This window comes from Diorhabda sublineata, chromosome 8 (assembly GCF_026230105.1).
Source record: "Diorhabda sublineata isolate icDioSubl1.1 chromosome 8, icDioSubl1.1, whole genome shotgun sequence".
NCBI lineage: Eukaryota > Metazoa > Arthropoda > Insecta > Coleoptera > Chrysomelidae > Diorhabda > Diorhabda sublineata.
In genome coordinates, this window is record NC_079481.1 from 2036390 (window position 1) to 2052328 (window position 15939).

Genomic DNA, 15939 nt, shown 5'->3' on the forward strand with positions numbered 1-15939 from the left:
AACTGAATTTTCGACAGCTACTTTTCAACACATTGACTGCAGAAGCCACTTTCACAATTTCATTTATCATTAAAATGTTAATTTAACTACATAGTTGTCACTGAAAGGTATACAAAATGCAGGCTTTTAAAAACTATATTTTTTTGTTCAATTATGTAAAAAAAATTCGTCAGTAAATCATTTCATAGTTGGCAGTCAACGTGTTTATGCATTCGTTTTTCCAAAACTGGAATATGCCTCTCTTATATGGGATCCAAGCTACCAACAAAATAATTAACATTCACAGTTAAACCTATTTTGGATCAAGTTTTTCGGAAATTATACAAGTTTGAATTCCGGTTATTTAAAACAGAAAGCGATAGTTTTGACAAAGTTAAGGGTATCTTTTTTTTGCATTCATCAGAAGCCATTTCTTAGCAATATAATAGCCGTAAAATAGTTTAAGTAAATCTCAAATTATTCTCTTAGTTTCAAGAATCTAACTGATATCTTGTTCCTCTTCTTTTTCAGAATATATTGAGTCTTTTATGTTGAGTTATTCAAAATTTGTTTATTGCTTTATTTTACGAAAAATTCAGCATTAATATATTTGATCAAAACATTGATTTAAACTGATATTGGAAAAATTCCAAAGTTATTATCGAGTTCGATGACTGAACCAATAGGTTGAAAGTAGTCTTGATATTGATAAAAAATAATTACACCAATTTGTTTGGAAATAGAGAATTATGCCTTATATTTCAATATTTGCTCCAAGGTGACTTTACAATACACAATAATAAAAAAGAAGAAGAACTGTTTTGACTTTTAATATATCATTAAGTTAAAATACTATCAACGTAAGTTCAGAAAGTTTGATACTCAAATTTGGAATATTTTTTTTGCTTATGAAATTAATACAATCATATACTAATTGAAAATGGCGCAAAAAGTTGTTAAGGACGAAATAATTGTTAGTGATAATTTTGTTTGCAATATAGAGCAAAACTCGATTGAAGAAGTACTGAAACTAATGCCAAATAAAAAAATAAAAAGTGAAGATTCAATTAAACAAGAAATAAATGATGAATCAAATACAGCTGAACTACAAAAAATAGTTAAGGATATTATCAAAACTCCAAACATGAGAGACATGCAAAAAAATTTGAAAGTTAACCATAAAAGACAAATTAAATTTAAAGGTGAGTAAAACTTAATTGATATATCACGTATTACATCTGTAGCATGCATACATTCACCAAATTGACTCCAATATTCTTTGACAGTTACAGAACTGCTAAGAAATGGAAAACATGTCAAACCAAATGCTATGGGGTTGATGATATGTCTATATTGTGGAAATGTATATACTAAACAACTAGAATTTTTATATCATTTTCCTACAAACCATTGTATAAAACGAAATGAATTATATAGCATTAAATTTTATGACAAAAACAGGAGTTATATCAAAAGGGGAATTACGAGTATTCCAAAAAATCTTGATGAATGTGAAGTCTCCAGAAGGGAATTGACAGAAGAGTTTAAAGATAGTTGGAATACTTATGGAAATGAGGATTTCAGGCTCTTGGTAAAGGAGAGTGATTTAAATAGTTCTGTAAAAAGTGAAAAGTTGTTCAAATGTTGGATATGTCCGAAAACTTTTTCACATAAAAGCAGTTTAAATAGACATTTGCGTAGTCACTCCGGAAAAAAGCCGTTCAAATGTGACATTTGTTTGAAAATATTTTCACAAAAATGCCATTTAAATTCTCATATGTTTGGTCACACAGGGGAAAAGCCTTTTAAATGTAATATTTGCTTTAAACAGTTTTCACAAAAAAATAATTTGAATTCACACATGCTTAGTCACACAGGTGAAAAGCCTTTCAAATGTGATGTTTGTTTGAAAGCTTTTTCACATAAAAGCAATTTAAATTCACATATGTTCAATCACACTGCGAAAAAGCCTTTTGAATGCCACATTTGTTTGAATTCGTTTTCACAAAAAATAAGTTTGAAATCACACATGCTCAGTCACACAGGGGAAAAGCCGTTCAAATGTGACATTTGTTTGAAAACGTTTTTTCACAAAAGTCATTTGAACACACATGTTCTTAGTCACACAGGAGAAAAACCTTTTAAATGTGACACATGTTCGAGGCAGTTTTCTCAGAAAAGTAATTTAAATTCACACACACGTTGTCATACGGGTGAAAAACCATTCAAATGTGACGTTTGTTCAAAGTCATTTTCACAAAAAGGTCATTTAAATTCACATTTGGTAAGTCACACAAGGCAAAAGCCTTTCAAATGTAAAATCGATACTACTGACAATGTCGACACAGGAATAAATGAGGATTCGAAGAAAGCAAATGGATCAACACTCAAATGTAACATTTGTTTGAAAACATTTTCACATAAAAGTAATTTAAACAGACATTTTTTGAGTCATACAGGAAAGAAGCCATTCAAATGCGACATTTGTTTGCAAAGTTTTTCAAGGAAAACTGTTTTAAATACGCATGCGCTTCTCCATACAGGAGAAAAGCCTTTCAAGTGCGACCTTTGTTTGAAAGCTTTCACACAGAAAAGCAATTTAAATTCACACATGATTAATCACACAGGAGAGAAGCCTCACAAATGCGATATTTGTTTGAAAAAGTTCACGCAAAAAAGTCATTTAAACACACATATGACGAGTCATACAAGAGAAAAGCCTTTCAATACAAATTTTCACAAAAAATTAATTTGAACTCACAAATTGGTTTTTGAAAATATATTTGCATCGTCACAAAATTTTTCTGTGCCGCTGTCTGACAATCTCATCACCACAATGGCCCCACACACCTAAATTGCAATTGAAAAGAAACAATACACTTTGACTTTTTATTATTTACTCAAACAAATGATAACAAAAAAATTATTGAGCAATGTTACGTTACTATTCCTGGTAACTGTGACATTGAAAAACATCTGTCTGTATCTAAATAGTACTGGTTATCTGGTTTTGATTGCCTCCATTGAGATGCTTGTCCACGTTTTCTATTATGCAACACTGCGCAAATCTTCCTCCAGTTCTTCTGTAAACTCGTCCTCGTCTATCGCTATTATGCAGCCACGTCTTCGACTCATTGTTTGTCAGTCCATTTAGTCTAATCTCGTGTCATATTGTAGACGGGCTGGGGTTAATTTGGGGCTAGTAGCTGACTATCTAGACACACCTCGCGTTTATCGTTTCTTGTTAACAAAGATGTGTATCAGTTAACGTTTGATGGTCAACTGGTAGTAATGGGTCAGGTCAATAACGTTTTATACACTTACAATTATCAATAAAGCAACCTTTATAACGAATATTTGGTATGTAAAATCGATTTTGTTTTGTAAAGGTCGTAGTAGATAAAGATTTAGTAAAAGTGCCGCCTTTGTGTTTAATTTTCCTATATCCTATCATGAGATAACTAATTGAATACATTAAAATAAAAATAACAAGTTTTGTTTGAATGAAATGCCAAGTTTCAATTCATTGGAAGGATGATTTCGTATTTACTCACAGTCGATCAAAAACAACAACGAATTGATTATTCAGAGCAGTGTTTGGCCCGTTGGGCCCACTTTCTCATGAGATTTAGAGGGCTAAATAAATTTTAGTAACCAGACAGATTGGTTTATTGGTTTACCATTAAAAAGAAACCACTTTTGAATAAACTGAAACCAAAAACAGCTAAACTCACAATAATTGGCTCTAATTTCATAATAATTGACACTATTTGAAAAAATTATATATTAGCGTAGCCATACATGATAGTTTCAACTCATTGCACTACATTTTTGAAATCAATCGAGTAGATAACCAGTTTTTATACAAAATAAATATATGTTAGATCATTCAAATTATACTATTTATTGAACTAACAAAAACTTTTCTGAATAAATCACTGATATAACATCTAAATACAATAATTGGTTAATAAATAACGACATGACTTTCTAGATTATAACTATTTGTAATCATAGCCAGAAATAGTAGTTTCAGTTACAGAAAATTGTTGAAAAAACAGTATTCAATTCAAAAATGCTGCTATTAATGGAGTTGTTTATTTTGAATACCATTTTCAAATGTATGAGAAGAAAGAATTTTCAGTTACATATTTAATATGAAACAAATAATGTACATACCATTACTTTAAAAGCAATATTATTTTCAAAACAATGCATTGCACGAAGTGTAGCTTGCTTTAACTAAAACCGAAAATTGATAATTTTTTTAATATTCTATGTATTCTTATACACTCTTTTTGAATTTATTTTTGTAGTATTTTCTTTAATTAAAAATATTTCAATATAAACATTCTACTGTCATCTATAAACGTCAACTGTCAATACATTCGTCTTCTTTTTCTGATTCAATTCGATCTTTTAAGTTCGAATTACTGACAATTTTCATCAAAAATTAGATAAACTGATAATTTGAGTATATGAGAATTTATGCAAATAATTGCCATCAAATGACATATTAAATAGTTTTATTTGTGTGATAACGTAAATGTTTATAAAGATATCCTTTTTGTGAAAAAGATTTCGAACAAAATTCACATTCAAATGGTTTTTCTTCGGTGTGAATATACGAATGTTTATTTAAATGACTTTTCTGATGGAACGACTTCAAGCAAATATCACATTTGAATGTTTTCTCTCCTGTATGACGACGCAGATGGATATTCAAATGGCCTTTATGTGAAAACGATTTAAAACATATGTCACATTCGAATGGTTTTTCACTTGTGTGACAACGTAAATGTGCGTTTAAATGCCCTTTTTGGGAAAAAGATTTCGAACATTCATCACATTTGAATGGTTTGTATCCAGTGTGACAACGTAAATGTCTATTTAAGTAGCATTTATAGGAGAATAGCTTTGAGCAAACGTCACATTGGAATGGTGTTTCTACAGTGTGACGGCGTAAATGTATATTCAAATGACCTTTGTGTAAAAATGTTTTCAAGCAAATGTCACATTTGAATTTTTCTTCTCTTGTATGACAACGCAAGTGTACATTCAAATGCCCCTTTTGAGAAAAAGTTTTCATACAAACATCACATTTGAACGGCTTTTCTCCAGTGTGACTATACAAATGTCTATTCAAATTTTCTTTTCGTGAGAATGACTTCAGGCAAATGTTACATTCGAAAGGCTTTTCTTCGGTGTGACAACGTAAATGGGCATTTAAATGCCCCCTCTGAGAAAACGTTTTCGAGCATATATCACATTTGAATGGTTTATATCCAGCGTGACCGCGTAAATGTCTATTTAAATGGCATTTATGTGAAAATGACTTTGGACAGATGTCGCATTTGAAAGGTTTGTTTACTGTGTGACAAACCGAATGTCTATTGAAGACTACTTCGTCTGGGAATTGTTCCGAACAAATGTCACATTTGAATGGTTTTTGCCTCGTGTGATGAAGCGATTTTTTCAACTTTTTCGCTTTCATAACACGTAACTTCTTCTGTATTACGAGATGTTTTGTTGACAAATGATGAAAAAAGTCTGTTTGCTTTGTATACATATTACCACAAACATCACAAATTGCAATTCCATTGTACACGTTGTGTTTTAATTTTGTCCTTTTTATTAACGAACCTATAATTAAAAAATTGATGTCATTTTTCAAAATTCAAATCATTCTAGAAGATGAAATAAACATCTTTCAAAAAAGTCCTTAGTATGAAATTTTGAATGGTACCCAAAATAAAACTGTCTAAGAGTTTTTTCAAAATGCCAATAATTACTAATGCTTGTCGAATATATTTCATCACGACTTTATCCTGTACAACGAACGAACCTCATATTAGTGTCTTTGTACCGGTTTTCCCACTACAATCCGACCTATAATAATAGACATAAGTGCTAATTCCTTTTTGACTATACCCTGTATAATGTACAAATGACACGTGAGTGTCGGTAAGACTTCCGGATCATGTCAATAACGGAAATGGATGACATTTGATATATAGGTTAGGTTGGAGGTGAGGAGTCAAAAGGTGCCACCATTCATTATGCAAATAAAAAAGAAGAGGAATTATGAAAAATTGAATCTACAACTGTAATTGAACAAAAAAGGTATTGAATCGAAAAAACGCATAAATTTTGAAAAGAAAATGCTTGAAATAACTCACGACAGTTTGAAACTACACCTAGAACAAACTTAAGCTAACCTAAAAAATGTTTTTTTTTTTATTTGAACCCAAAACCTCAGAGGACACGCAGCCAAGTACCTTTATCGACTTTTGCGTACCCAAATCACTATTTAAAATACATAATTCTGCTTACAGGTTTGATAACCCAGGGTACATTCATATTTAGAGTCTCCACCCCCACTCCATCTTACATACCAAACCCTACAGCCATACGTCTAGCCCATAAGTTAATTTATTTTATTAAAATTTGACCAATAACAGATAATTGCTAAAACCTTTTTAACAAGGAATATCTTTTCCCACTACAATCCGATCAATAATAGTATGAGATACTTGAAAATCCCTTTTTGACAACAAACACGACTATACCCTGTATAATGTACGAACATCACGTAAGTCATTTTATCTATTAAAATCTAAACAATAATAACGAATTTATTAACTAACCTTTTATTTTGATTCTATCTGAGTTCAATTTTGAATATCTAGACTTCTTTTCATTGAAACATAAGTTAGAGTTATTGGGAATATCACTTTCAGTTTTTACTGAAACTTCATATTTTTCAAATATTTGATCATCATTTAAATCGTCAATTGAATCTTGTTTGATTAGATTAAGGCCACTATGAGCTACATTATAAAATTCTTGTTTTATTTTGGTATTCCAAAGAGAATTTTCAAAAATGTCTATTGTTTCATCCTTAATAACTCTTTCCATGGGTTGGTATGTTTCCATTGTAATATGTAGATGATTACAAATACTTTTAAATATTATTTCTTTTATTTAACCATGAAATTTTATAAATAAACTCATCAACATAAGTTTACAACCTACTTCAACATAAAACCTTTAAGAAACCACCATAGCGCTAAAGTCAGATGCCAAATGTCATTTGCACTACGACGTTGTCGCACTTAACGAATATTTGGATAAAAATAATACCAGTAAATTCTCATCTGTATTAACGTTTTCTTAAACCTACTCTTAAAGGTTTTCTTAACGAAATAAAACAATAAAATCAATGATATAAATACAGATGACGATTTTGTATTTTTATCATTCTACAATGTTACACTGGCTATAATATATATATATATATATATATATATATATATATATATATATATATATATATATATATATATATATATATATCTTCCTGTCTTATGACGAGGCCATACAGATTGAATAAAAAAAAGAAGAAGCATTTATTACGGTTGTCATTTATTTTATGTAATAAATATCATTCAAAGGAAAGCAATATAGAGCAACAAGTCATTAAGGAAGAAATTTATATTTACGATGATTTTATTTATGTACGTAAAAAATATTGAGGAATTTCTGAAAGTGTATTAAGTAATAATATGAATCACAATAAACTAAAAATCAAAGACGTCCTAATCACAGTCAACATATTTGAGAATTAAATGCTCCAAATATTATAATTTTGTTTCTTTTTAAAAACTTTATGAAAATTTTTGGCTTCAGTAGAAATCCGATGAAATCAATTCATTTGAAGTCATTTGATTGAAGATAAATCAGTTAAGCATTATACTGAAAACAGATCCTATGGGCTGTTTTCACTTCATCTCGTTCTTTTGGTAATTATTTTAATAATTTTGTTAAAATAGAAGACAACTTTAGTTCCATGTGAATTTATGTAAATAAAATTATTTATATACATATTATTGTCAGTAAGATTTTAAAATAAAATAATTTTCTATCCTCAAACATATAGTACCATAAATCAGTGTTAAAACGATTTTAGGCTCACTAAGTATGAAAATTTTGGTACAGATAACTAATTAATAATATTTTCAAAACTTTCCCTCCATAGAATTGTTTGAATGAAAAAACTAATGTTTTTATTTGTTTTATTTATTTTTGATTAAGAAGTACAATTAAGTAAATATTACAAAAGTTTTTCAAAATCTTCCAACAGCAACTCGTAGATTTCTGTAACATCTTCTGAAGCCATTTTTTGCAGTATATTTGGTTTCACCGTTTTAAATCGTATATAAATCCACAGATTCTTTAAATTTTTTATTCTCGTTGGGATACGAAACACACAAATAGAATTCTTTGACATGTTACCACCAATCAATATTTGGAAAATAATAAATTACTATATTAAATTTCCATAAAACATTTTAAATCCAGAACAAGTTGTAAAACTCAGTATTCTCAGGAAATATGCAAAAAGGGTAATCGAAATAGCTGAACATGACTTGAAAGTGGAGTTGAAACATATCGAAATTGATAATAGTATATCAGAGCACAAGGTCCAAATTCTTAGCTCAAATAAACATTTACAAAGTCATACAGGAGAAAAGCTAATCAGATGTAAGGTTTGTTGGAGTACATTTTCGAAAACCAAGTGATTGTAATAGAAAATCACTCAATAACTGAGGTGGAAAGTATCTGATATCACTTTTTTCACTTCACTATAACTTTCTCACAGTAACAATCACTAACACACATTTGTTTAATGTTTTCTTCGCAGAAAAATGATTTCTGTACCCATGTTAATAGTCATAATTTGATTGAATACACATATGCTTAGTCACACAGGGAAAAAGCCATTCAAATTGTACAAATTGCGGATTTAGCAATGATACAACGTTGTTAACCTCATATAAAGTTACTAAATAATATTTAAAGATATATGAGGTAGGATCAAACATTTTTACTTGCGCTTTCAATTTTATCCGATATTATATAACTCAGCTTGCTTGTTTTTACTGTCTCTTTTTCTTAAAAAAGTAAACTGAAACACCCTAGTAATATCTAGGATGTTATTATTTCAGATAAAAACACCAGGAAACACCAAATTATGGTTCTTGAGTGGTAAAAATTAATCAACTTTTTTAATCAAACATGAAGCGTCATGATTGTAGTTGGTTAAAGAAATACTAATTTCTCCTTCTTTTTTATCATCAAAGGTTGGTAATTCGAGTATATTAAATCTTTAAATGAAGCGTTACCAAGAGAGATCAAAAAAATGATGAGCAAATGCTTGAAATAATTAAAGGAAAATATATTTAAGAAGTTTTAAAGTCGTTTTGTTTTAAAAATTAACAATGTAATTAATCTATTAATATTTTTTTATTAGGTATAAATTGAATGGCTGAACTAGACAAACTATTATATTAAAAGTTTACTTGAAATTCAATTATCAACATATAGATGCAATTCAAGATGAAGATTATTTATGCCTTTTAAAATCTAGGTATTTATTAGCGAATTCGTGTGTATGTAAAAAAGATTATACATTTTTCTTTTTTTTTTCGGTTATAAACATTTTTGATTACTCTGAGTGAAATCTTTCTATTCTAAATCTTAAAGAGAACTCTCAAATTTGTGTTGACTTTTGACGTTTCGTTTGACATTTCAACGCTTATCAATTAGTAATTTTATTAGACAGTTGTTTATACTTGTGTGTTGTTTTCATATATATAAAATAAATACTCCCAATGCATAAGAACTGACTCAGTTTAATATTTAAGTTCGGCAATTATCATGATAAATCTGTGCAACCTAAGATCACTGAATATAAATCGCCAACAGCATTACTGAACGCAACTATATTAATCGACTCTTCTTTTTTTTAAAAACTCAATTGTCAAAAAAAATTTTGTTTAAAAACTAAGTATAAAACCACTAACCTAACGCTATTAAGTATAAGAAAACTAACTATTAAGAATAGGTGATTGTAATAATTGTAAAAATTAAAATAAAACAGGCTTTCTGTAAAATTACCTAACGGTTTAGTGGATATGGAACAGAAAGTTTTTAAGGCAGAAATCGATATACAGGAAAATTTTCTTTCGGTAGTTAAACAAGAGCCGATTGACAAAGTTTCTACGATTAAAATTCAAAATGAAAAAAATAGTATACATCCAATGAAACAAGAAAAAAATGATTCAAATACATTCGGAGTAGTTGAAAAGTTAATATATGCTGCTAAATCAAGAAGGAATCTTAGAAACAAACTAAAATATTTAAAATTTATTCATGGTTGGTTATTCAAATTAAAAAGTGAGTTGAACAAATTTTTATTTTCTTAGATGTTATTCATATTAATATTTGCAAATCATACTAAGCATAACAGGAGATATAATGAAAATCTTCACTTTTTTCAATAACTTATTGTATTTGTTTTCCTCCACTATTGTTTCTATTGAAAACACTGTTTGTGAAACCCCAAAAAACTCCCGATCCTGTCATAACTACCCCTGAAGTGCCCAAAGGTACCCTGAAAGAAAGAGAATTAGTTAGAAATTCAAAGCAAGCTGATTAAAAGTCTCAATGGGCACAAAACCCCCCAAAATTACCTCTAAAAAGTTCAAGGGTACCATAAGAGGAGGGGTTTTGGTCAGTTTTTCTGAAACATGGCTCAATGATGGGAACGAGGCCCCAAAAACCCCCTAACCCCTTCAAAACTATCCCTGAAGAGTCCAAGGATATCGTAAGAATTTTCGGCCATTTTTCTGAAACTCCTCCACTTCATCTTCTTTCTGAGTACCCTAGGACACTTCATTGGGGGTGGGAGAGACTTTTAATCATCTTGCTTTAAACTATCAAATTTCATAAAAATTGGCCCAAATACCAATTTTCATAAAGGTTTTTTTGTATTTTTTTTTTATATAAATTCTATTAATTAATTAAACTGATTAAAGTTTTCTTTAACAGTTACAGGACAGCTTAGAAATGACAAATATATTAAACCAATTGCAGGAGTCGTAATATGTGGATCTTGTGGAAATTTATATATAAATAGAGTCGAATTTTTATGCCACTTTTATACAACTCATTGTATAAAATGGAATAAATTATATAAGATTAAATCTCACAATAAAAAACGAAATAAAATCGAAAGAAAAATCTTCCATACAGACTTTTGTAGAAATCTTAAAGATGAAATTGAAGTTATTGATGATGAATTGAAATTAGAGTTCCAGGAAACTAAATGTCAATCCAACTTTAATGATAATTCGAATTTTCCAAATAAAAATGATTCTAATGAACATTCGAATACTCGCAGAAGAGAAAAACCATTCAAATGTGACATTTGTTCAAAATCTTTCACTAAGAAAAAAAATTTAAACACACATTTGCATAGCCACGAAAAGTTATTCAAATGTGACATTTGTTCAAAATATTTCTCACAGACAAAATCTCTGAACATACATTTACGTATTTATCATAATAAAAATCCATTTAAATGTCACATTTGTTTGAAATATTTCTCACAGAAAAGTGTATTGGAAAACCATTCGCATATTTACCACAATAAAAATCAATTCAAATGTCACATTTGTTCAAAATATTTTTCACAAAAAACTAATTTGAATAGACATTTGCGTATTCACAGAGGAGAAAAGCAATTTAAATGTGACGTTTGTCCAAAAACTTTTTCTCAAGAGAGCAATTTGGAAATGCATTTGTGTAGTAAAGCAGAAGAGCCTTTCAAATGTGATGTATGCTTGGATACTTTTTCAAAAGGTATTCAATTGATTACACATTTGCGTAGTCACACAGAAGTGAAGCTATTCAAATGTAACATTTGTTCGAAAACTTTTCCACAGAAAAATAAATTAAATCAACATTCTCATATTCACACGGGAGAAAAGCCATTCAAGTGTGATGTTTGCTCAAAAACTTTCTCAAATAAAAATAAATTGAATGAACATTTTCGTATTCATACTGGGGAGCGGCCATTCAAATGTGAAATATGCTTCAAAACTTTTTCGAAAGGAATCCAATTGATTAGACATTTGCATAATCACACAGGTGTGAAGCTTTTCAGATGTGATATTTGCTTGAAATCCTTTTCACAAAAACATAATTTGAAGGTACATTTGCGTAGTCACACAGAGGAAAAACCTTTCAAATGTGATATATGTCTGAAAACTTTCTTATATAAAAGTCAGTTGAACACACATTATCGTTTTCACACTGGAGAAAAACCATACAAATGCGACATTTGTTGGAAAACTTTTCCAATTAAAGGTCATTTGAAAGTTCATATGTACATTCACACAGGAAAAAATCCATTCAAATGTGACATTTGTTCAAAAGATTTTCCAAGGAAAATCAGTTTAACCAGACATATGCGTACCCACACTGGAGAAAAACCATTTAAATGTGATGTTTGTTCAAAAACTTTCTCGCAGAACATTCATTTGAAAACACATTCTCGTATTCACACTGGGGAAAAGCCATTCCAATGTGACATTTGCTCAAAAACTTTTGCACGGAAAGGTAAATTAAGTGCTCATTATCATAATCACACTGGTAAAGAGACATTTCAATGTGATGTTTGTTTAAAAACTTTCTTACAAAAAAAAAGTTTGAATAAACATTTTAACAGTCACAACATTAAACTGACATAAGGGTAATTCTAGTTCACCTTAAATTAATAACTTGAAATAAATGAAAACAAATTGATTTTTTTAATAATGTTATTGCATCATGTATAATGCATTTTCTCGTTGTAGTAGTGTTTTTAATTACGAGCACACTCTTTTGCATTTGATCTTTCAAAATCTTGTTGAAAATTAGTAACAATCAGCGATATTTATCTTCTTTTATTTTACATTTCAAATCAAATATACTTTAGAAATAATAAAATATCTCTTATGTAATCAAATAATATTTAATATATTTTTGTAATTAACAATTTGTTTTATTTATTATTTGAACTAATAATTTTTATTAGTGATAAATATACAAAAAATTACCTTGTATGTCACAAATTACTTTTATTTCCAAGCAGCTTGCATTCAACAATAAATTATGATATGTCTTTTCCTGGAAAACTTCCATTTCATTTTAAAAATAACTTCGAATTGTTTATATTATCTAAACAAATGCCCATTGAAAAAAATATACGACCTCTTCAAACAATTTTACAAATTAACTGTCGTTCCATTTGAATTTCGTTTTGACATTTGACGTATAACGTCTTCTTTTCAAAAACCCATAGACAAAGTAACACTAGACTGTGTTTTCAATAAAATTCGTGTTCCAATATTAAAATGAGATATAAAGTTACGGTAGAGCTATCTCCGTCAAGTGATTAATTTATTGTATCATATAGTTATATTAATCTACTTCCTTATATAGTTTCACCAATCCCCTTGTTTAATTTTATGCTTTTGAATAGTTATATTTAATTGTTAGATTATTATTATTTCATATAGGTCAAATAACACTCTTCTTCTTTTTTTCACACTGTATTGTCAATTACAATAACCTCACAATATTTTAGTACATAACATATATATGTAGTAAATCTCATTTTTAAAAAATTATTACAACCAAAGTCTTCCTAGAAGATTAATCAGTGTTTTATTGGACATGGATCAAAAAGTTATTAAGGAAGAAACCGATATTCACGATGATTTTATATGGAATATGAATGTTAAACAAGAGCCGTTTGACGAGGAGCTGAAAGCTCAGAATGACAAAAATAGCATGTGGATACATATCAAACAAGAAATAAATAATGATTCCAATACACTTGGAACAGTTGAGAAGTTTATTTTTGATGTCAAATCAGAAAGGAAAATTTTCAAAATACGGGATATTAAAAACAAATTCAAATATTTGAAAGTTATTCATGGAAAGCTTGGCAGATCAAAAAGTGAGTTAAATAAATTTATAGCTGCTTAAATATTATTTTAATCTTCACCAATATTTGCATATTATACTAGAGGTGGTGAGAATTATTAACTAATTCAGTAATTTGTTGTTTTTTACGCCAAACCAAAAAAAAAAACAGAAACTAAACATATGAACGCTACATCTATACTGGTTTGTCTACAGATACGGTAGACATCGTATCTAAGAGAGTAGGCTTCAGGCTAAACAGCTGGCAGTCATTAACTCATTAACTTTTTTTGTAGCAGTGCTAGTCTCATTACTTAAAAGTCACACCTCGTAAATATCATTAACAGTTATAAAAAATCTAATTTAGTTACTAGTAATGTTTACATTAACCATTTGTATACTTTTCTCTATACAAATTTCTGGAAAACTGATTGCAGTTTTCTTCGACAGTTACAGGACTGCTAAGAAGTGAAAAATATATTAAATCAATTGCAGGAATAATATTATGTGGATCTTGTGGAAATTTATATATAAAAAGAGTCGAATTTTTATGCCACTTTTATACAAATCATCGTATAAAAGGAAATAAATTATTCAAGATTAAATCTCATAATAACAAAAAACTAAAGAATGATATTGAAGCTGTTGAAAATGAATTGAAATCAAAGTTGCAGGAAACTAAGTGTCAGTTAAATATTACTGATAATTTGAATTCTAATGAATATTTGCATAATTACTCAGGAGAAAATCAATTCAAATGTGACGTTTGTTCAAAAACTTTTTCACGGAAAAATAATTTGAATAGACATTTGCGTAATCACACTGGAGAAAAGCCATTCCAATGTGATATTTGTTTGAAAACTTTTGCATATAAAAGTGAATTGAATACACATTCTCGTTTCCACACAGGTGAAAAGCCATTTCAATGTGATATTTGTTCTAAATCTTTTTCACTGAAAAATAAATTAAATCAACATTCTCGTATCCACACAGGAGAAAAGCCATTCAAATGTGATATTTGTTCAAAACTTTTTTCGAGGAAAAATAATTTGAAACGACATTTGCGTAGTCATACTGGCGAAAAACCATTTCAGTGTGATATTTGTTCAAAAACTTTTTCTTATAAAAGTGAATTTGATACGCATTTTCGTGTCCACACGGGAGAAAAGCCGTTTGGTTGTGACATCTGTTCAAAATCGTTTTCACAGAAAGATAAATTAAATACACATTATCGTATTCACACTGGGGAAAAACCGTTTAAATGTGACATTTGTTCAAAAACTTTTTCACATAAATGTAATTTGAACACACATTTCAGAACCCATACATAAGAAAAACCATTCAAATTATATAAATTTGTTGATTCTAAACTCACTTAAAAGAATTAACATTCAATAGTAAACTTAACAAACGAATTAATGACCATTTTGTATCATTTTAATAAGGAACTCTTCAAAAGTAGACCAAAACCCGTCTCAACGTTATTTTAAATCAAATATCACATTTTAAAGGAATAATTTATTTCTTGTATTTTACATAACTTTGTAATGAATTTCTTTTCAACAGTGTTTTATCAAATAAATATTTATAAATAACGATATGTACATAAATAAATATTTCTATTCAATTTATTTATCACCATATCTTTCCTTATCCAATACTCATCTACTAAAAATTATTAGTTTGAAACAATAATAATTATTCATAATTACCAAATTCTCAATTTAAATAATCAGATTTATTTAAAGTTTATTGATAAACAATTTGAAAATTAACATATTTTTTCCAAATTATGAACTTCCTCTTCTTCTCAATCGGCCTTTTATCTAATAACCTACAGCCATCCAAATAATTGACAGTAGAAAGCAATTTTTTCTTCTCACCTAAATTGACTAGTTATACGTTTAGAATTATAAACATATAGAACCATATATAAAATTTTCGAAATCTACTGCTTGGAATATTCATTAATTACATTAATCGACATCAAAGACCAACAGAATTCCTTTCAGTAATAATTAGCGAGCCTAACGAGCTGTTAAAATAAGCTGACGTCTATTTAAGTATGGCCGCCGTGTGGTAAGTTTTAACTATTAAAATTCAAAAAACCATAGACAAATGAAACAATCCTTCATCTGTTGCATT

General features: G+C 28.8%; 3 protein-coding genes across 4 annotated transcripts; 2 read left to right on the forward strand and 1 right to left on the reverse strand.

The window, feature by feature from the left end:
• The first annotated feature begins 838 nt into the window (after positions 1 to 838).
• LOC130447820 (zinc finger protein 808-like) lies at positions 839 to 12575 on the forward strand. The gene is made up of 5 exons (XM_056784852.1): positions 839 to 1181; positions 1266 to 2723; positions 8341 to 8528; positions 9918 to 10218; positions 10873 to 12575. Exons 1-5 carry the CDS (start codon positions 920 to 922, stop codon positions 12573 to 12575), a joined length of 3912 nt encoding a protein of 1303 aa, XP_056640830.1. The 5' UTR covers positions 839 to 919.
• On the reverse strand, positions 2768 to 7056 carry LOC130447540 (zinc finger protein OZF-like). Of its 2 annotated transcripts, XR_008910258.1 has the most exons (3): positions 6627 to 7019; positions 4159 to 5622; positions 2768 to 3219 (listed from the first exon to the last, which is right to left on the reverse strand). XR_008910258.1 is itself a non-coding variant. In XM_056784414.1 (2 exons), exons 1-2 carry the CDS (start codon positions 6913 to 6915, stop codon positions 4496 to 4498), a joined length of 1416 nt encoding a protein of 471 aa, XP_056640392.1. In that variant the 5' UTR covers positions 6916 to 7056; the 3' UTR covers positions 2768 to 4495. The 2 variants fall into 2 exon arrangements, 1 of the variants encoding a protein (XP_056640392.1); XM_056784414.1 differs by having other exon boundaries at positions 2768 to 5622; positions 6627 to 7056.
• An 838-nt stretch (positions 12576 to 13413) lies between the features above and the next one.
• LOC130447546 (zinc finger protein 239-like) lies at positions 13414 to 15425 on the forward strand. The gene is made up of 2 exons (XM_056784422.1): positions 13414 to 13828; positions 14245 to 15425. Exons 1-2 carry the CDS (start codon positions 13543 to 13545, stop codon positions 15123 to 15125), a joined length of 1167 nt encoding a protein of 388 aa, XP_056640400.1. The 5' UTR covers positions 13414 to 13542; the 3' UTR covers positions 15126 to 15425.
• The last annotated feature ends 514 nt before the right edge of the window (positions 15426 to 15939 follow it).

Bases quoted from the DNA above. Each gene is read 5' to 3' on its own strand.
- LOC130447820 (XM_056784852.1), top strand. From the start codon at position 920: ATGGCGCAAAAAGTTGTTAAGGACGAAATAATTGTTAGTGATAATTTT. The intron at 1,182-1,265 runs GTGAGTAAAACT...ATTCTTTGACAG, and splicing joins AAGACAAATTAAATTTAAAG to TTACAGAACTGCTAAGAAAT. The intron at 10,219-10,872 runs GTGAGTTGAACA...TTTCTTTAACAG, and splicing joins TTGGTTATTCAAATTAAAAA to TTACAGGACAGCTTAGAAAT.
- LOC130447546 (XM_056784422.1), top strand. From the start codon at position 13,543: ATGGATCAAAAAGTTATTAAGGAAGAAACCGATATTCACGATGATTTT. The intron at 13,829-14,244 runs GTGAGTTAAATA...TTTCTTCGACAG, and splicing joins AAAGCTTGGCAGATCAAAAA to TTACAGGACTGCTAAGAAGT.
- LOC130447540 (XM_056784414.1), bottom strand. From the start codon at position 6,915: ATGGAAACATACCAACCCATGGAAAGAGTTATTAAGGATGAAACAATA. The intron at 5,623-6,626 runs GTTAGTTAATAA...TTTTAATTATAG, and splicing joins AGATAGAATCAAAATAAAAG to GTTCGTTAATAAAAAGGACA.